This window comes from Mytilus galloprovincialis, chromosome 1 (assembly GCF_965363235.1).
Source record: "Mytilus galloprovincialis chromosome 1, xbMytGall1.hap1.1, whole genome shotgun sequence".
In the NCBI taxonomy this organism is placed as follows: domain Eukaryota; kingdom Metazoa; phylum Mollusca; class Bivalvia; order Mytilida; family Mytilidae; genus Mytilus; species Mytilus galloprovincialis.
Window position 1 is genome coordinate 45,478,903 of NC_134838.1, and position 23,209 is coordinate 45,502,111.

At 30.4% G+C, this 23,209-nt stretch overlaps 1 protein-coding gene across 4 annotated transcripts in view; it reads left to right on the forward strand.

Annotated features, from left to right (window-relative positions):
• Positions 1–531: 531 nt before the first annotated feature.
• The window catches only part of LOC143075756 (uncharacterized), a 95,077-nt gene continuing 72,399 nt past the window's right edge, over positions 532–23,209 (forward strand). For 2 of the 4 annotated variants that reach the window (XM_076251323.1, XM_076251327.1), the window contains exon 1: positions 532–701. In XM_076251323.1, coding sequence (XP_076107438.1) covers positions 585–701 — 117 coding nt within the window. In that variant the 5' untranslated portion in view covers positions 532–584. Of the gene's footprint in view, positions 702–12,231; positions 12,347–23,209 lie in introns of those variants that run through there. The other 2 variants (XM_076251341.1, XM_076251333.1) reach the window with 2 other exon arrangements.

The following is a 23,209-nucleotide window of genomic DNA, read 5'->3' on the forward strand; positions in this document are numbered from 1 at the left end:
AAAGAAGAAGAAGACTTGGGACAGGCGCAAAAAATTACGGCTTGTTAAAACTTGTCACATTCTGATTTCAAATCTTGTGAGATATCAACCCGGCTGAACATATAAAAATAAAATTGCAAAATACACTAGACGGGGTTCTCGATTACTCAGTGAAGTACGTCATCAGTCAGCATTCGACATTACCATATTATTTTGTATATCACTGTATGCCCTGATTTTAATTAGGCTAAATAAAATTCGCTCGTTAAATAGTGATATTATGATCAAGGATTTGTATACGTACCTGAGACTAGATCATTATCCCAGATTTACTTATTAATATTATATGAAATTATGTATAAAAGGTATTTTCAAATGACGATTTTATTATTATTTCACGGTAGAATAAAATATTAGTTTATCATTCTATTATGGTTAGCCTCTATGATCCTCTATGATTAGCCGTCTAAAAAAAAATGAACCCACGCACAGAATAATGTTATGTTGATATGAGTTGTGGTTCTTGTTGTGACAGGAGTTGCTTCCCTTAGAAAGTAGCAGAAGCATGTCGTTGCTTTTGAGTTGTGAACATTTCCCAAAATATTATGGATAACAAACATGTTGTGGCATTGACAGTGTATTTGTTGTTTTATTTGCTCAATTATGGATGCCATGCACGAATTAATTACAATATTACTGAATGCCAGGAATGTTCTCATCAGGTAAATTTTTAGTGTCACTCCATTTTTCGATATAATTTGTCTTCTGCATCAAATGTTATGCATAAGTGTTTGACCGAATTTCTTGTGTAGAATTCTATGTTTTAAGTTGATATCATAGTTATCCCAGTTTATAGTCATTAATTTAAGATTGCTATACAATCCCTTATTTCTGGTTTAACTGGGAGATGCTGTACAGTCTCCTCAGAGTCCCATCCAGGGACTTCAGGCTCAGCCTCAGGTACAACTTTGATAACACTGACAAGATAAGCCTTTTAAAAAAGAATTCATTCTTTACCTTAGTTTGTATTTCTGACATCTATTGTTAAAACATTAATTAATTTACACATGATATTATATTCCTATTTTTTCATGTCTTTAATTAAATTAATATTTAATTTTTCTAAAAAGCAACTTGGGAACAAACATTCTTTTATAGTTTACATGTTATATATGGCTATATTTTGTCTTCCAAATAAATGTAGATATTTCCTTTTTGCTGCAGACTTGGAGAATAAAGCCAAGAATGAATTTTATATATCCAGATTAAGCCAGATTAGGCATACTAGGCAGATGTTTTGATTAAATTTAAAATTCAATCATATTAACTGTTAACCATGACTTTAAATAAATGTACAGGTATTTTAAATAGCATATAAAATATACCTTTTCATTATAGAATTAAGAAAGATTACATTAACTCACTTACTGTATGCATTTACAGTTAAAAATCAAAATATAAACTTGTAGCTAGGTATCCTGAGGTTTGTTGAATTGATGGAGATATATTTAATAATTGATCATATTTTGTATATACATGTAATCTAGTTATTGCATTAAACATGTTAAAAGCATGTAATCTAGTTATTGCATTAAACATGTTAAAAGCATGCCTTACATGAAGTTTTGTAAATTTCAATTGAGACTAACATTATCTGTCTTAATTAAGCAAGTTGCATTTTAACAAGAGTTACTGTTAGAGTACATTCCAACAAGTAGGAAATTTCAATCAAATCATTTACAATGATTTCTTTTATATTATTAAATATATCAGAGAAGGATTTAGGGGGGAAAGAGCTCAAGTGGTAGCTAGGCCCCCTTTTGTTGGGGAAAGAATTGGTTGATTATTTACGGAATCACTGAAACATGACTGGAGTGGGCCACTGTATATTGCTGAGATTAATATTTCAGGGTATATTTTACCTTTTTTTTCTCAATTGACAAAATGATGTGTGAAGTGCATTAAGTTTTCAAGAAAACTGTTTTGATAATTGAAATTGCACAAGTTGCAGAAAGTAGTGCATTCTGCATGAACCTTGTAGATGATAACTGAATTTAAAATATTGCCTAGATGTTGGAGGAATAATAGCGGGATCTTGCAAATTTTTACAAAACTTTGCAAGCAAGCAATTTATTTCAAGTTATACCAAAAACTACAGTTCTACATATTGTCATATACTGTATTTCCTGCCTGTCCAACATAAATTTCCAGGCAACACATTTTTGGTTATTAAGCGCTGCTCAAGTCTAGAACATTTAACAATATATAGTAAACATAAAATAAAAGTAATAATTTACCAAACTACCTACATGTTCCTATGGAACAAAATAGAAACATGTAGTGTACAAATATATAGAATAAATACACTAAATATTGCAACAAATAAGAGTATTTCACTTTAAATTACATTTCTTTAAAGCCTTTCCAGTTTATTAAAGAGAATGTGTTATTCCAACAGATTTTTTTTATTTTAATGTTATAAGATTTATAGGCCTATTATTTTCCTGGTAAAAAAGACCTAGAAAGTTCTTTGAGAACAATTTATGTGCAACATATGCTAGAAAAGTTTAAACTTTAGATTTATCAGAACCAGGTGACAGATTTCCGCTAATTTTGGTCAAAATAATGAGTTAATTTAAACATCCTTAGTCATGACAGTCCTTTGCCATGGCCTTGTCAGCTTATTTTTGATCTATGAGTTTGATTGTCCCTCTGTTATCTTTCACCCCTCTATTGATAATTCCTGGAAATCTTCTGAATAGACGTCTCTTTAATTTCCATGGATATGAATACTGAGTTTTCAGAAGCGGTTTTATCACAGAAATAAACATGTTCATTGAATGTTGCTGAAATATCTCAGTTCATTTCATGCTCAACTTCATAGACACGTATTGCCTTGTTTTGTTTATTGGAAAGCAAAAATATCAGTGGATTTTGTGGTTATGGTTTGTTGCTATATATCATATTTGTTTTCTCTTCATTATATTGAAAATGAATCGGGTTATTAGTTTTTGTTCATTTGGATTGTTTTACATTGGACATTTCTGTGCCTTTTTTTTTATAGCTGACTTTGCGTAGTATGGGTTCTACTCAATGTTGACGATGTTGACGTAGTATGGGTTCTACTCATTCTACTCAATGTTGACGGTGTAACAGTGACCGATGTTTGTTAATTTTTGTGTCATTTGGTCTCTTTTGGAGAGTTTTCATATTGGCAATCATACCAAATCTTCTAATTTTTATAAGTTACATTTCCTGAAAAAGTTCAAAATTATTTTCAGTTTACATTTCAAGTCAAAAAGCCTTCAAAAAATATTTTATCCGTTATTTTTATTTCCCACCTACAATATGCCCCACCTACAATAGTAGAGGGGCATTATGTTTTCTGGTCTGTCCGTCCGTCCGCTTCAGGTTCAAGTTTTTGGTCAAGGTAGTTTTTGATGAAGTTAAAATCCAATCGACTTCAAACTTAGTACACATGTTCCCTATGATATGATTTTTCTAATTTTAATGCCAAATAAGAGTATTTACCCCAATTTCACGGTCCACTGAACTTAGAAAATGATAGTTCGAGTGGGGCATTCCTGTACTGGGGACACATTCTTGTTAAATTTGAAAATCAAGTGGTTATTTTAAAAATAGTGGGGGCGATAACTCTAATTTTGTGATGGAGAGTAACCAATTCAAAATTCAACATCTTCAGCTTTCATTAGATATTCAAAGTAATTTAAGCCAGTGCATTTACAATACAATGTATTTAAAATTAACACAAAAATTAATATTAAGGACATACTGTACATTTGTACTCTTCATAATATTTAGGATGATTATATTGGAAAGTTTATTTAATTTTAAGATTTTGTAAAATTAAACTTAAGTTTTCAAACTGAAAAATTTGGAAAAAGAAATTTCTGTTTTATAAAAGTGTCATCAAACATTGTAAAATCATGAATTATTATGAAAACAAGTTCAATATCCTTAGTTTATCTTGTGAACTGGAAATAAGACAACCATGACAGTGACTGAATGGAAATAAAATTTTTAACATGATTTCTATCATGTCTATTGATCCATCAAATCAGATCACATAATGTAGAAAATTGAATAAAGTATTTGTGGAGTCTTAAACAAGCATAACATTTCTTGGCATATTTGACATAGACTTGTGAATTATGTCACAAAGGTGGCAGACAAAGGCACCTGTAATTCAAGAGTGTTTTTCATGAAGAGACAATTTGAAACAATGATTTTCATTGATTTTTACTAAAGATCAATTCTTGAGTATTTCCAACATATTAAGAACACTGTTTCAGTCTACAAAAATGAAAAAGTGAATCAGTGCCCTATGACAATATGCCAATGGTACTAATGACAATAATGGTACGATAGGTACCTTTTAATGATATAACATGTAAGAAGAAAAATAGTTTTTATACGACCGCAAATTTTGAAAAAATTTTCGTCGTATATTGCTATCACGTTGGCGTCGGCGTCGTCGTTTTAGTTTTCGCACTCTAACTTTAGTAAAAGTGAATGGAAATCTATGAAATTTTAACACAAGGTTTATGACCACTAAAGGAAGGTTGGTATTGATTTTGGGAGTTTTGGTCCCAACATTTTAGGAATTAGGGGCCAAAAAGGGCCCAAATAAGCATTTTCTTGGTTTTCGCACTATAACTTTAGTTTAAGTTAATAGAAATCTATGAAATTTTGACACAAGGTTTATGACCACAAAAGAACGGTTGGGATTGATTTTGGGAGTTTTGGTCTCAACAGTTTAGGAATTAGGGGCCAAAAAAGGGCCCAAATAAGCATTATTCTTGGTTTTCGCACAATAACATTAGTTTAAGTAAATAGAAATCAATGAAATTTAAACACAATGTTAATGACTACAAAAGGAAGGTTGGTATTGATTTTGGGAGTTTAGGTCCCAACAGTTTAGGAATTAGGGGCCAAAAAGGGACCCAAATAAGCATTTTTCTTGGTTTTCGCACCATAACGTTAGTATAAGTAAATAGAAATCTATGAAATTTAAACACAAGGTTTATGACCATAAAAGAAAGGTTGGGTTTGATTTTGGGAGTTTTGGTCCCAACATAATAAGGGGCCCAAAGGGTCCAAAATTAAACTTTTGTTTGATTTCATCAAAATTGAATAATTGGGGTTCTTTGATATGCTGAATCTAACTGTCATGACTGTGTATGTAGATTCTTAACTTTTGGTCCCGTTTTCAAATTGGTCTACATTAAGGTCCAAAGGGTCCAAAATTAAACTTAGTTTGATTTTGACAAAAAATGAATCAGTTAGGTTCTTTGATATGCTGAATCTAAAAATGTACTTAGATTCTTGATTATTGGCCCAGTTTTCAAGTTGGTCCAAATCGGGGTCCAAAATTAAACTTTGTTTGATTTCATCAAAAATTGAATAAATGGGGTTCTTTGATATACCAAATCTAACTGTGTATGTAGATTCTTCATTTTTGGTCCTGTTTTCAAATTGGTCTACACTAAAGTCCAAAGGGTCCAAAATTAAACTTAGTCTGATTTTAACAAAAATTGAAATCTTGAAGTTCTTTGATATGCTGAATTCAAAAATGTACTTAGATTTTTTATTATGGGCCCAGTTTTCAAGTTGGTCCAAATCAGGATCTAAAATTATTATATTAAGTATTGTGCAATAGCAAGTCTTTTCAATTGCACAGTATTGCGCAATGGCAAGAAATATCTAATTGCACAATACATGTATTGTGAAATATCAAAAAAAAATTTAATTAGAGTTATCTTTCTTTGTCCAGAATAGTAAGCAAGAAATATCTAATTGCAAAATATTGTGCAATAGCAAGATTTTTTTTTAATTGGAGTTATCTTTCTTTGTCCAGAATCAACTTAAATCTTTGTTATATACAATATACAATGTATATTCACTTTTTACTACCGACTGATAAATTAAAATAATCTTTACCATTCAGTGATAACAAGCAGTTTTTTTACATCTTAATATTTTATGATGTATTTAAATGAGTAGTTATTGTTGCAAACTCCATTAGAAATTTTAATTGAGATTAGTTTTGGAATAAGGGAAAGGGGGATGTGATTAAAAAAATTGGGTTCAATTTTTCTCATTTGAAATTTCATAAATAAAAAAGAAAATTTCTTCAAACATTTTTTTGAGAGGATTAATATTCAACAGCATAGTGAATTGCTCTAAGAGAAACAAAAATTTTAAGTTCATTAGAACACATTCATTCTGTGTCAGAAACCTATGCTGTGTCAACTATTTAATCACAATCCAAATTTAGAGCTGAATCCAGCTTGAATGTTGTGTCCATACTTGCCCTAACCGTTCAGGGTTCAACCTCTGCGGTCGTATAAAGCTACGCCCTGCGGAGCATCTGGTTAAAAATTTTATTTAAATAAAAATCTTGGCTGCAGCTTATATAATTATACTTGTATTAAAAGTAGAAGATTTTTAGAAGTAGTCAGAAATACAAAATGTACTTTGGTCAACCTTTTACACCCAAATGAATTTACAAATAAAATTCATTTAATTCTTTAACTTAAAATGAGTAAACTAAAGGTATTGAAGATAAAGTCAAAGAAAACATTTTACTGCTTTACAAAGTTTGGCAATATAAAATATGAGGTCTCCAAATTTCCTCCATTAAGGTACATGTTTATTAAATAAGTAATTATTTTTGTCTCTTTCTTTGCTACAGTATTCCATTGATATATATACAAAGTTTTAGTATTACTAATTTTTATGGACCGATGAAATTTGTATTTTCATGGATATTTTTATTTCATGGCATTGGGCATTGTTTACCATAAAATTAATACTCCAGGCCCTGACAAATGATAATGAATCTTCAGTAATTTATGATATTTTATAAGTATATTTTCATTGTGAGCTAATTATAGAATCCTATTTTTGATTATATTTGCACCTAATAACTCGGATGAGTTAAAATAAGTATGCCATATTAGCTACTAAAGTTTTCGATTTTTCTATAGCTAATTCTAAAAAGAAAAAAATGTATAATCTCATCGTTTTACAGCCATATTGAATTTCCATTACAATTCTAGGTTAGTTGTGTGGTGTAGCAACTGTTCAATTTCTTCAGAAAATCTTCTAATTTTTAGCTGTTGAATATGTAGGGTAAACGTATGCTGAACAATATAAGGCATAACCCAACCTTGGAAGTTTAACATACATGTACAGTTGTAGTTGCATGTTCGACTTCTCTGTCTAATTTTTTCCATATTGACGTCAGTGACACTTCCCACTCAGATATTGAAGGTCCAAAGGAACAATATAAGGCATAACCCAACCTTGGAAGTTTAACATACATGTACAGTTGTAGTTGCATGTTCGACTTCTCTGTCTAATTTTTTCCATATTGACGTCAGTGACACTTCCCACTCAGATATTGAAAAGGATTATACAATGTAGCATAAAAACATCTCTATAATACCTAATAATAAACATGTAACAGTCGTAATCATCACCCCTGTACATTTCTTACAAGACCTTCCAAAAAAATACATACTGTTTGTGTGTTTGTTTGTGCGAACAGCTGTTCAATAACTACAGGAACACCAGCAGGTGAACAAAATCTGTGGAGTACGCTTTTATTGATTTTTGTGTTGTACTGATTCTAGCTCAACATTTTAATGGTAGATGACAGAACTTTGCTTTGGGATTCATAAAACTTATTTTATTAGGGAAGGTATACCAGGTACTTGTGGATTATTGAACCTAATGACCTTGACCCACATTAGTAGGGATGTTGACCTCAACACAGTTGTATAATTAAGTAAATATATACCCGACTTCTGAAATTCAGAATTCTATTTATTTCTATTGTTTATAATTGAAAGAAACATTTTTAGGGATGATGACCTCAACACAATAGTATTAAGTAAATATACCTGACTTCTGAATTGAAATGTACTAGTATTTATTTGGTTTACAATGGAATGAAAATGTCAAGGACACATTACTAGTATGGGTAAAAAACAAAGAAAAAACTTCCTGTCCAGTTAAACTACAAATTTTGAAATCAGAATATAGATAAAACATATTCCTCAATTTCTCTTAGCGAAATGGTTATTACCAGAATTATCCACTGGACATTTTCATGACCATAAAATTGTATTCAAAGAGGAGGGAAGGGGAGGAATTACTGACATTCATCATGTTCATGATTCTAGGTAAAAGCATCAATTGACTGTACATACACATCAAAAAAGTTACAATTGACTGTACATATGCACATCACAAAGTTCTAAAGTTGCAATTGACTGTATATATACATATCCCAATAGTTGCAGTTGAGTGGTGAATTGACTAAACATACACATCACAAAGTTTTAAAGTTACAATTGACTGTACATACACATCACAAAGTTTTTAAAGTTACAATTGACTGTACATACACATATAACAAAGTTTTAAAGTTACAATTGTACATTTATATCACAAAAGTAGCAATTGACTTCATACACATCACAAAGTTTTAAGTTGCAATGCCTTGACATACACATCTCACAGTTTAAAAGTTATGATTGACTGTACATACACATCACAAAGTTTTAATGTTACAACTGACTGTAAATACACATCACAAAGTGTTAATGTTACAATTGACTGTACATACACATCACAAAGTTTTAAATGTTACAATTGACTGTACATACACATCACAAAGTTTTAATGTTACAATTGACTGTACATACACATCACAAAGTTTTAAAGTATCAATTGACTTTACATACACATCACAAAGTTTAATGTTACAATTGACTGTACATACACATCACAAAGTTAAAATGTTACAATTGACTGTACATAAACATCACAGAGTTTTAAAGTTACAATTAACTACACAGACTTCACAAAGTTTTAAAGTAACAATGACTATTTAAACACATCACAAAGTTTTAAGGATGCAATGACTACATACACGTCACAAAATTTGTCACCACAGTAATTTCAGGTTATGGAATAACTGCCTGTTGGACAAACGATTGCTTTATTTATTTTTGTCACTATGAATAAGTAAACATAAGAAAAACTCCATAAATATAAAATATTATAATATATAAAAAATGGTTTTATAATGGAGGAAATATACACAATTTGAATCTCTGATCGCATTTTTTTTACCCATAAAACATGTAAAATGAATAAATCTGTAAACTGTTTGCTCTTTTGAAATATATCAGACTGATTATGATGCATCTTTTAAAAAGGACAATATAAAATCATCGATTTTTTATAGAATTTTAAAGAAACATAAATCACACTGGGACGTAATCTATTTGCAAATAAATCACTTCATGGTATTATGAAAGAGAACAAAAGAAAGAAATGGATCGATAAGTACTTACGAACTTTATTATTGCTATTGACAGAGGAAAATGTTATTGACCCCAAAAGAATTTCTTTTAATAATATTCATGTTTTTTTCTGTGAACTTTTTGTTTGTTTTTTTCTGTAACAAATGTTGTATATGGCGAGACAGGTATTCTAGTCTGTGGAGGCGGCTACATTCTTAACTTATTTTATAAATGTATTTCAGAAAGCAGAAAAACTAGACGTCTGTGTTTTGTGCCTTTTAGTCTTAAAAACATTTCTTTATATGAAAATAAGAAGATTTAACAGATATATAAATATATAATACAACATACCAAATGACACTGAAATTATCATTTACAGGTAACAGTATGACCTTTACCAATGACCAAAGCGAATTACATGTATAAGTTGACAACTGTTTTCCAAAACCTAATTGTAATTTTTCAGGTACTATAATACATGTTATTTATTAGGTTTAGGGGTCATTTCTAAGAATGTTTAGTGAAAAGATCTATAAAGATTTAGTTACCAGTATATGATTGGCTGATGTCCATCTGTCCCATGTCTTGAGATTATATGTTTAAGCTTGTCTAAATCTATTTGTCCTTATTCAGTTTAGATTGTGATTTAATCGACTTAAGTTTGCAATTGTAAAGTGTACAATCTACATACCACTTTGAAAAAATTTACTTCTTGCATTCAATTTTGAAGGCTGTACCGTGACCTGTAGTTGTTAAACTCTAAGTCATATTGATTTCATGTGGCGAGTTGTCCATTGGAAATCATACCACAACTTATTTTTCTATGTATGCATACTTAACAAAGTATGATAAAAATTGAATGAATGTATTATGTTTTTATTAACCCTGTTTAGTTTTAGATTAACTCCCTGGATTTTTAGGTTCTAGTAATACCTGAAATTACTGTTTTATAGTAATCTCTGGTAATATTAAACTAATATTTATGAAATTTAATCAGTTTAGCTTTCATGATTGTTATTTTAATAGCCTTATACAGAGTAAATGATTTTAAATCGAAATAAAATCTAGCCTTTATTCATCCCAATTTAAAAAAAATTCTATGTCTATTTAAAATGAATGTTATATTTTGCTGCATTTGGTAATGAAGTCTGCAACACAAAAAGAGTTTGTCAGAGTTGTTTAAAAGGGGATAATTTAGTATTACTATTTTACAAAATTTTCCTTTGATCTTTCTGATTGATAATTTCCTTTCTCAGCACAGTAGAGGGATATCAGGGGTTCAAATTAACATTTGGTACTGGAAGGTCCAGGACCTTTGACACTCAAAACTGAAAGGTCCACAACCTAAATTGCAGGTCCTACTTTTACTTGAAATATTTTATAACACAGTAAGATACAAAATTATTGTGCCTTTGGTGTTAGGTTATCTTGTTACATTGTCAGTGTCACTGTTGTATAATATGTTCAATAAACTAATAAATATAATTGTCTTGTATATTATGAATTCATATTATCTTTATTTTTTTTTTATTTGTTAGGGTGTCACTGTTGGTAGGTGTGTTGTAACAAAGATTAGTAATTAATTACTAATTATATCATTACCTCAGGGCTCACACTACTTCAACTCGATTTTAAAAGTCCACTAGAGCTTGTTACTTTGTTACATTGTATCATATCTAGTTGCACTATTTTTGATAATAAAGTACGAAACTTCCAGCTATTTACAGGCCCCTAAAAATTGAGGAGAAATTACCCCTTGGAATTGCAGTAATTTGTTTACACTTTAAAAACATCTGCATGTCATATCCACATGTATTAATGATAAAAGAAAAATGCTGTCACATTGTATTGGATGTTGACATGGAAATTTGTGAACTAAAAAACTTATTAAGTAATTTTGAGTTTCAACCTAAAATATTTTCTGGTCTTTCTTTCTTTTCCATATATCTTTTGGTTTTCAATTCTAGTGATTATATTTCATAATCTTAGATGTATTTTGTCACAACTTCAAGCCTGACATTATTTTTTTTATTGTAATTGATCGGCAAACCCGGAATTACCCTTATCCGTCCCGGAAACTGATCCGGTATTGTAATTATCTTCATTTCCGGTTTATATATGGCATCCATTGTTTTTCAATGTTGATGTTGTCAGTCAGATACGATTTCACTCGGATTTACAAATTACTTGTTTGGTATTTTCGGTATAAAATTAGCGGTTGGACAAAATGAATATTGCTGTCATGAATAATAAAGATGAGAATTTATTTTGAGATCGTTTATTTGGAAATTTTGATAAAAAGGTCTGCGAAGTTATTTTTTATTTTCTTTCAAATCGAAGGTCCGTCTGGCGTAGCTAGTAACCAAAACGAAGGTCCGCTTGCAAAAGTGGAAGGTCGCGGACCTCGGACCACCGCTAATTTGAACCCCTGGATATGAAAAATTATCGCTAGAAACTAAGGGCGCACATGCTTATTGTCAATGAAATTAACAAGGTCTCATAGGTAAAATAGCACTAAACATATTATCATTGGTCATCTCATCTAGAATTGCTTTTCTCACTTTTGTCGTGCTGGCTCAAGCTAGAAAATCAATGTTGTTGAGATGATCAACCATGATCTATGTTAACATTAGATTTTGAGTTGTCATGGATCTTTTTATAAAATAGTAAAAAAATATATTTCTACCAGATTAGTGATGCAGTATAGTTTGACAACTTAGACCACTCAACCCTTTTCTTTATTAGACAATGAAGTCTTTCAAAAGATAAAGAGTTTATAAATTCTAAATCTGCTACACTTTAGATTGACATGAAATAATTGATTTTTAAAATATTTTTCATGTATGTGAGACAAATTGACGTATATTTAAGCTTTAATCACTAAATGATTGGATTGATTTTTCAGTTTCTCCTGGAAAATTGTAAAATCTGTCTTCTGTTCTAATGTGGAAGTTTTGAAAACCTAAAATTGATTATTTCCTACAGTCAACATTGGAGACAAACTTGACATGAATCACTTCATTTTATGTGTAGGTATATCATGTATATATATTCAAAACATTTTATTACTTGATCAGAATGCTTTGCCTTACTGTCATAGAAAAACAGCTTGGTCTCTGTCATTTAGAAAATAAACCTTGGAAAATGCCTGAAAATTGTTGTGGAATTTAACAAATTTGCTTCATAACTTAAGGTTGTTTTTGTATCAATTATGCTTGTCATAAACGCTATATATAAAATATCATGTGTTACATATACTTTGATTTTTGATAGGGATTTTTCAGGGTTCTTCAATAAGAAAACGTGGTATTTAACCCTTTTTAAAATGTAGAGCAATTAGATGCAACTTTGGTTTTTTTTTTACTTTCAATCTGCATTCATGATTCAATCTTCATAAACTTTAGTAGTAGTACCTTGCTTCTATTGTGTACTGAGGCTTTACAATGTATTGTCTATCTATTTCTACATCTGTGTTGTCTGTTTCAACAAATGATTATGTCTTCTAACAACATTCACCTTGTGCAACACATGGGAATCAGGGCCTTGGTGGCTACATGGTCTAAGAAGTTCATCTATAGCTATCACTAATCCTGCCAAAACTCAGGATATGAGTTCAAACCCAAATTGTGGCAGGTGCATTCAACTCCTATTTTTATTGACTAGGATTGCTACTTAAAACAAAGTTCCTGTGGTAGGTCTGTGGTTTAAACTGACTGGATACTATTACAATATCCTCTATCAATAAAAACTGTAAACATCAACAATGATCAGCAGGATTTACAAATAAATATGAACATAGACTTAAATTATAATTTTTACAGTTTCTTGTTTGTGGCTAATACATGTACGGCTATTGTAGAAAGAGAAAGATTACAAACAGTTACAATCATTAGCAAGATTCTAAGGATCAACAAAACAGAGATTTTATTTCCAAATTAAACTCTAGTCTTTGAGTTTGATGAATGACTAACACAGTTGAAGGTGAACATTGTCATTGATCCAGTTGAGCAACACAGGCTTTTTGAGCCTTTAGTTTTGCTGCATACACAACATATCTGACAATTTAATATGTTCAAATACTTCTTGGCTGATGTCAGGATTATTGCTATGAACTTTTCAAAGAATTTTCTTGTTCAGACCACTTTAAAATTGAGTTTATGTAAGTCAAATTGCATTTATCCCAAATATTACCAGTATAGTAGTGGCTATATTAATTGACAGCTATATTAATTGACATGCTGTATGTCAATTTCCTTGATAGGTCGGATAATCTGAATGCTTCCTACCATATGAACAAGTATTTAATTTCAACACTGGATAGCTATTAAAAGGATTATAACTTGATGCTTAGTCAATGTCAGACAGTCTAGAATCCATAGGGACAAATCCAAATGGAATTATTTGTAAAGAGAGAAGTACAAATACACTAAACAACTTTTAACCATTAATTTTACTGCACCTGAGGCACTCATTGTTAGCAATGTTTTGAGTTATATGTAGTTTCATTACCACACTTGATTTGTTTAAATGCCTTGTGAAAGAGGAACAGTCACCTTTGATTTTGTGGTAAATAGGTCAAAGGTTATGGTCAGAGTTCTTAAAAATATTGGTTGCTAGACAATATCTTTGAATCATTTGTATAACCTGGAAAGAAGAACACTACCCACTATTGATCTTTGTTGATTAGGTCAACATTTTTTCCTAGTTCTTCCCTTTTTTTAGCCATAAAGGTGAACATCTATTGATTTTTGAGGTCACTACTCCAAAGGTCAAGGTTATAAACTGAAATTTGGACAAATTGTTGTTATTTCTTAATTTTCATCAGACTTTGCAGTATTGATCATAAAAGCAGAAAGGTTTATTCTATGTCATTTGGTCTCTTGTGGATAGTAACGTCTCATTGGCAGTCATACCACATCTTCTTTTTTATATTGACCCTAAAATCTGTTTCTACTATAAATCCATAACAGATCACAACAGTCAAGGTCAATCAAACATACATGTTTATTAATGAGACATTCATACAGATTTTTCAAAAATGTTATTTTTAAGTAGCTCTAGTTTTAAAACAATTATAGACAAAAGTTTGATGTTTGAAAATATATTAAGGAATCAAACAGCTTTTATAGGCCAATAATAGTTTTATTTCTTTTCTTTTTGTTTTTTGGTGTCCACTTAAAAAAATAATAATTAAGAAAGTTAAATGTGAAACATGAAAATTAGGAATTGTCTCAAGAACATTGAAAGAAATATAAAATTGATATCATTACTTATTCCTAGGGGACCTTGGTCACGTCAAGTGGTCTAAAGTGTTCATCTACAGTGATCATTTGTCTGTCAACTTTTCAGGTTGTGACTTCCAACCAGGTTTGTGGCAAGGTGTGTTCCACTCTGATCTTAGTTGAAAAAAGATTATCAGTTTTCCTGCCAAACTTGCTGCCATGATGAAGCCAAGGTAGCTTATAGTGGCATCCAACTTATTTCTGGTCCATTATACAGGTTTATCCTATATGAGTCAATGAAGAGTCTGTCTTAAAATATTAAAATGTTGCATTAACATACTTATATTGGAAATTGAAAGTAGCTTTTATTAATTGGCATTGTTAGTATAAATCTGTACCTGGAAAATCAATAAGAAATCTCCTGTGTTTACCTCCCTGCATGGTTCAAATCAATAAACACAAGATGACATTGTCACTGAAAATGAATGACATATGATTTTCTTACATGCTAATAGGTGTATTCATGTCAATTGTGTTTGAAAGAGAAATCTAAAAATGCTGTTTTTTTCATTGTCCAAATGATAAGTTCAGTCATTTCAGATATTGTTGTTTCATAAAATTCAATGAAAATTGTGATTTTTTCAGTCTATTGTATTTATACACTTATCATTATGTTGGTACACACTAAGATGACTTTTATTGAGTTTATCAGTAGTATAAAATAAACTCATGAAAATAAGATTCCCTTACCATTTTTGAATCAGAATTGGCTCAGAACTTCAAGATTCTAGGAACATTCAATCACTGTTTTATTGCCAACTTGAACATAGATACACTTTCAACTTTGTTGTAAATTCTCATCTGCTTCTTGGTGTACATGTACTTAAATATTGTTAGGATTTTCTATGTTATATGCAATTAAATACAATTGATTTTTGTGATTTCTTTTAATTAGAAATTTATAGTTATTGATTCAAGGTTTATTTCTACTGACTATACGATTGCCAGTTTTCCTCAATTTGAAGGTGGTTACACTGGTTCTCCAGTTCTTCCACTAACAAAAACTGGCCCTCCCTCCCCAAATTTCTAGCTAATCCTAACTATCAAAGTCAATGTATAGGGTAAACTGCTGAAAAGCAACAGTTTCATTTATAATTATATCACAATATGATTGTATATTTAATATTGTATAAAAAGTTGTGTTTAGTTAGGCAGCAGCCATTTGATTTTCTGGGGGGGGCTATGTTTTTTTTTCCTGGACAAATTTTTTTTTTCGCCTGCGGCGAAAAACAATCTATTTTTTTCGCGACAAGTCGAAAACAATTTTTTTCTTTCAATTTTAGCATTATATATAGTGGCAGCTGAGGGTGAAACAAACAATTTTTTTTTCTCAGAATCAAAAACAAATTATTTTTTTCTCCAAAAACTGGAAACAAACTTTTTTTTCCAAAAAAAAACATAGCCCCCCCCCCCCACCATCCCACCCCCCACCCCCCCCCACCCACCCCCCCACCCCCAGAAAATCAAATGGTTGCTGCCTTAGGATTTCATGATTTTAATTTAATTACTTTGAAATGTAAATGATAATAATGCCATGATATTTGAGATGTGAAATACAGTCAGTAATTAAACTTTTCTATATATCTTAAATAATGTGAAATTTATGGTAATCTTAGGTAAGTTGATATACTACACGTTTTGGTAACAAAAACTGCTGAAAAAAATGATTCAATCTGAAAATTTTAATTTGTTCTTTAATTAAGAACTGAATTATTTAAACTGTACAAGACCTCTTACAAGTGGCACAAATGGAGTTCATATATTGTTTACACTTTTAAATGGTGTATATCAAATATTGGAACTTCAAAGAGACAGAAGCAGATTTTTTAAACAGATTCTTTAGTACCAATTTTGCATATATATGTGACCAGAAAAAAGCATGGTAAAATCTACATTTTGGCTATAGATTAGTGTAAGAAAATTCTATCTGAGAAAATATATGCCTATGATCCATAAGATGCAGACTATTTTTGTTCATTTATAATAAGAGATAAACTTCTTGAATTATTTTAGTTGCCATTACTTCTAGCTTTAAAATATATGTTATGTTAAGGATGTTTGCTCATTTTTTTTTTGAATTTTTGCAAGATATTTGGATTCCTCTGGATTTATTCATGTAGTGTCATTGAAATTTTTTTACCACTAACCCTTAATTTTCTTTCCATAATTTTATTACAAATAGTTTAAAAAGTCATATTTATAAAATCCTTGTTATTTATTCATAAATTGTGAAAGAAAAAGGGTGCCAAATATATGAAAAGTGTAGAGAGAATTATTTCCTGCCAAATTTTCAATGGCTTATATCTTGAAAAACAAGCACATTTATGGACCCTTCATTTTTTTCGGCTTTTTTCCTTCATTTATATACTATCAATTTATAAGAGTGTGACCAAATGAACCACACTTATTATACTAAATTGATATTTAATAAGTGTTCTATATATATACATGTACTTACAGGTTGTCTCATGTAATTTAATTGTAGTCCTTTTGAACTGTCCTTGGGCATTTGACATTTGATGACCCTGACCATTAGGGATTAAATTTATTATTTAAATTAGGATAAAAATTCCATATTCAATGCATAGCGTTATTTGGACTTTTGATATTGTTTGACAGTTATCTCACTCACGGGTAGACAAACATAATCTCCATCATTTCTAATAAGTATTTGTGGCTTGTGATTTTGAAATCTATATTTCATATCAACCAAATCTAAACACAAATATTCTTGGGTCCAGTATGGTTTTATTGATTCTAATACAGTTGGTTTGACTAGAAGCAAAATTCTCCAAGGATTATGTTGGGAAGCATTGCTATTTCTATTGATATGAACATATTTTATTTATGTAAGGAAATTTTCTGTATATTTTTCAATAGAATTAATTAATTTGTAGATAATTAGTTAGTGTGTTTTCATTAGATGACCACAAACACAACTGAAGAAATCATTATGACCAAATAAAAATATCACATTGGACAATTTCCCTGTCTTAATTTTTAAGATATAAGTCAGACTACCAGCCAACTTATAGTTAAAATTTAAGGTCTTTTCAACTCCACCCCTTGATAGTAAATCCTCATTAAACCAAAAGATCATTGGAACGATTTCTGTAATGAAAGGATTAAACAAAGCTGTTATTCAGAGATAAGACAGTTACTGTGTCCTCTTGTATAGATATAACTTGCATCAAGTATGGTAGCACTTTAATATGACCTGTAAAAATATATATGTCAAAGGTCTTTAAATTTTGTTATGTAGGATTATAAGATAAATTAAAAACAATTTTTATATTTTAATAGTTTTGTAACCATTGATAAAATCAAATGAGCTATCAGTTTAAAGAATCATGAACTATATTGTTATTGATAACAAATAGCTAGTAGTATGAACAAAGACCAGACAAAAAAAGAATTTGTTACTTGATTTAAACCTGAGATTTAAAAACAAGTTTAAAAAGGTTAAATTTAACTGGGTTGTATTTAATGACAAGTTTAAGCCACTCTTAACAAATTCTTTGTTTGATGTTGCTTATGACCGGCATGCCTTGTAGGGTTGAGTAGGTCGGTAGAGAATATTTTGCCAACAACAGAAGTAACATGTTTTGGACAAGAAACTGATGTAAGAGAAAGAAAATCACTTTGAAAAAAAATTGAACATAATTGTCATAAAATTTTCAGGTACTAGGCTGTTTTAATAGGAGGTAGAGGGAACATGAACATTTTAATTTTACTTTTTGGCCTTAGGTAAAAGGGGAAATAATAAATTTACTTTTAAATAAATCAAAACTGTATGTTTGCCATGATATTGCCTTGTTGTGATGATGTTTTTTGTGCTGATGTGGCATAAAGCAATCATCAATCAATCAGGGATGCTGCAGTCGGATGTATATTGATTAGAAACTGGAAAATACCATGAAATGAAAGAAAATGTAAAATATGTAATATCTTAGACGATGAATTCCATTTTTTCTTAAACTGTAAAATAAATAAAAATAAAAGAGAAATCTTTCTAAAATACTATATACAAAAATATGTAAATTTTAATACACTTAATTTTACTGATAAACTCGTGATTATACTAAATCCATCAAACCAAATGATGTAAAAGCAGTTGTTTCTTTTATTAAAGAGTCATTACATAACTGAGGAAAGGAGAACAATAACTGTTTTTATCATATCTCTTATAATATTGTCGAGTTTTCATTATGTTTGTTTTGTCAATGTATTTGCCATAACCAAAATTGGTTTTTGTCTGTTTTGCAAATAAAGAATTTTAATTAAATTTTAATTTTATATAAAATTTTTAATAATTAATCATATTGAATAATGTGGCAGATTTATATAGTAAATAAGGTGATGTATTATGATTGTCAAGGAGACAACTATCCCCTAGAGACCACAAGGATGAAGATGTGAACAACTCAAAGGCACTGTATCATGCCTTCAACAATGAACAAAACACATACCCTAAGGTTAGCTATAAAAACTCTGGCATGAAAAAATGTGAAACAACTTAACAGAAAAAACAATTATAAAGCCTGATTTATAGTTTCAACAAAAACAATAAACAAATATTGCAGACAGCAACCAATAACAGCCACTGAATAACAGACTGCTGATGAAGCTAATCGTAAAAATAATAAAGTTACGGAATGCCAAATGCAATTACAAAGATTTTCGTATTTTTCCTTGACATTATTTTAACGCTTTTTGTTTTGTCATTATTTCTTCAATTTGATAGGGATAACTCTGTTACTTAAAAGTGAAAAGGAATGTTATATAACAATGAATTGATTATTAGACTTGACTCAATGTGACAATTCTATTTTGACCTGGAATAAGGTCAATGTTCTTTCTTCAACTGATTTTGTAATACATTGGTGTTGTACTTTAATGCTTAAATACAAATAAGAAGATGTGGTATAATGAGTGCCAATGAGACTAACTCTCCATCCAAGTCACATTGTATAAAAGTTAACAATTATAGGTCAAAGTAGGGCCTTCAACACAGAGCCATGGCTCACACCAAACAGCAAGCTTTTAACAGCCCCAAAACGACTAGTGTAAAACAATTCAAACCTGAGAAAACCAACAGTCCATTCTTATAAAAAACGAAATACCTATGAACTACATGTACACCAACAATTAACAACAACCACTAAAGCACAGCTTATAACATATATATTTGTCAATGGAAAGTACCTTTTAAAGAAAAAAAATGAGTTTAGAAAAATTGTATATATTTTGTCAAAAAATGGAAATTTTTAAATAATAACTTAGTGGTTGAAAGGTCCAGTTCCCCACTAGACTGAAAAGGTATTTAAAATTATATAGTAATTATTTGAAGTATTAAATTATACTACAACTAAAGTAAAAGAAATGTTTCTCAGTCAGCAATAGTTTCATTCAGACAAAAAACAGATCAGTAAGATCAGTTTTTAGAATGACACAAGTGATAAAATACAAATGTCTACATGCATTTATTACCCTTACTTATAAAAATACTCAAAAGACTTTGATTGAAGTTAATTATAGTTTGTCTCAGACGGATTGGGAACAATGAAACAGATCTTTATTCTTGAAATATCACAAAAGTGAGAAATTACAAATGACTACCTGAATTTTTTACAATTACTTACAAATAATCGTTTGATTTTGACCTTTAATGATGAATTAATGTAAAACAGATGTGAACTAATTTTGTTTTAATTTAGAATAATGATAATAAATTTGTTTTATACATGTTCAACAATTTCCAATAAGGTTTATTTGTTTCAAACAAAATGCATTAATTTTAGTGTCTTGATTCCTTTAACTTCAGGAGAGTTGTTTATTTGTCTATAAATATATGAATTTGAGACTGGTTTCACTTTAGCTTTTTAATAAAACCTGGTTTAATCCACCATTCCTACATTAGAAAATGTCTGCACTACAAGTCAAGACTGATAATGGCAGTTGTTTACCACTTGTTTAAGCACTGATTTTTGCCATTTTATAAAGGACTTTCTTTTTTGAATAAACTCCAGGAGTTCTGTATTTTTGTTTAATATTTAACATGGTTTTTTTTAATTCTTGACAGATTTTCCTAGAATTGCAGGGATTGAAAATCAAAATAATTTTTTTTGAGTCACATGAACTGAAGTTAAAAAAAATATGATTTAACCAAGTGCCTCTCTAGAAGCAAGTAAAATATAATAAATTAAAATTGATGAAAACTGATTTTAAATTTTTTAAATTTTTGATATTTTTGGATAAACTGTGATAAGAAGGGGATGCTTGACCTCCCTCTTTGTTCTCTCAAAAAGAAGTGGAATGCAATCATCTGTCACTTTATTGTTTCAAAATTCAATGCAACAATTCTTATTTGATCAGCTCTTCATGATTTGCTAGAGCTTACCTTCATAGATATTTGGTTTCATTATTAAAGTAAATAAAAAATAAGGAGATGGGGGAACCATTACCAATGCCAATGGGAGAACTATCTTTCAGAGTTCAAATGAGGTGGACAAAAGCAATTATAGGACACCACTGTATTGCCTTCAACAATAATTTCATTTGTGATGAGTATTCCCTTTTACAGGATAGTTTTAGTTATACCGGGTATTTATTTATATTAGAAATTTTTCTAATGTAATATTTTTTAAATTTTTAAGCAGTATTTGCATGATGTCAATAATTTTAGTTCCAAATAAAGTATAATATATATTTATGCAAGTCTTCTAAACATCAGCCCAACAATGTTAGATCAATAGATTTACTTTCACAAATTTTTAGCTCACCTTTCCTAAAAGGAAATGTGAGCTTTTGCCATCACTTGGCGTCCATCGTCGTCCGTTGTCGTCGTCCGTCCGTCGTCGTCGTAAACTATTTCAAAGATCTTCTCCTCTGAAACTACTGAACCAATTCAAACCAAACTTCATCTGATTGATTCCTAGGGTATCTAGAATAAAGTTTGTGTTTCAGGGACTAAACTTAACTGTTTTTGTCTAGGGGCCAGCTGGGCCCCTAAGATATTTTTTTCAGGAGCCCAGTTGAAATTTTAGGAGCCCTACCAATCTTTATACAAAAAGACTAAATGAAAATAAAACTGAAAATAACTTTTTATATACTTGCTAACAATGTTCCAGCTTGAATCTCAGGGCAGAAGGGTGCTAGTGCTCCTAAGTAAGGAGTTTTATAAATAAAACAGGTGAGATGGGAGAGGATTATATTATTTTGATGCAACAATACATTGCATATATTGCAGAAGCTTAGAACTGTTACTTTTTTTCTCCATAATTGTTAAAATTAAAAGCATTTTATAAGTGCCCCCATGTAAGGAGGATCATAAATACAAGAAGTAAAACAGGAAGTACAGTCTTGTTTATGTTCAATTACAAATTTCTCTGATTCTTCTTTAAATGTATGTTCATGGTATGAAACAAAACAGTTTTTTTTAATAAAGCTTATAATATTTAAATTATTGCCACCAAAAATGTATTATAAGATTTGACAATATTTATTTTAGGTTATTTCCTCCCAAAATTGTCTCCCTTCAATTTTTTTCAACTTCTTGTGGACCTGACAATATCGCTGTTTTTTTTTTGTTTTTTTTAATAAATACTATCTCAATCCAAGCCATCCTCTAATAGTGTTGATCAAAATATATTTTGCAATAAGTTTGAATTGAAGATTGAATATCAAACTTTAATAATGGGATATTTATTTACGAGACTGCGTTTCGTTTTTACATCAAGTATTTTTTGTAAATAGCGATTCAGGGACAAGTTACCGTCTAACACAGGCTTGTAATGACTCCGAGGACATTGGAAAAGATCCCTTTCGCGATGCTTATTGAACAGTTTAGAAGAAAACACTATTCATTAATGAAATAATCGTAGAAAATTTAGCAGAGTTAAGAAAACATGGTGATTGAAGGAGGTATATGACATATCGTCACTTCGGATTAAAAACGTAGCTGTTAGACTGGGTTAAGGTTATTAGAAAGAACCTACTGGTTTTCGGAAATATTCTATATAACTATATATCGCTTTGAAAAGACAAAACAGATTTCCTTTTGGGAACAGTCTCGCGGGGAAAGGGTACAAATGGGATTTACTTCAACATTTTTTACAGTCGCCAGCTGGGCGATCAGGATGACTAAATATATTCGCCCATCGAAAATCTGGTCGCCTTGGGCGACTGGGCGAGCGTTAAGTTTAGTCCCTGCTGTTTTAATTCCAATTTCATCAAAAAACATGGCCGCCTTGGCTAAAAATAGAACATAGGGGTAAAATGCAGTTTTTGGCTTATAACTCAAAAACCAAAGCATTTAGAGCAAATCTGATACGGGGTAAAATTGTTTATCAGGTCAAGATCTGTCTGCCCTGAAATTTTCAGATGAATCGGGCAAACTGTTGTTGGGTTGCTGCCCCTGAATTTGTAATTTTAAGGAAATTTTGCTGGTTTTAGCTCACCTTTTCTAAAAGGAAATGTGAGCTTTTGCCATCACTTGGCGTCCGGCGTCGTCCGTCCGTCCGGCGTCGTCATTGTCGTAAACTATTTCAAAGATCTTCTCCTCTGAAACTACTGAACCAATTACAACCAAACTTTAGCTTAATGATCCTT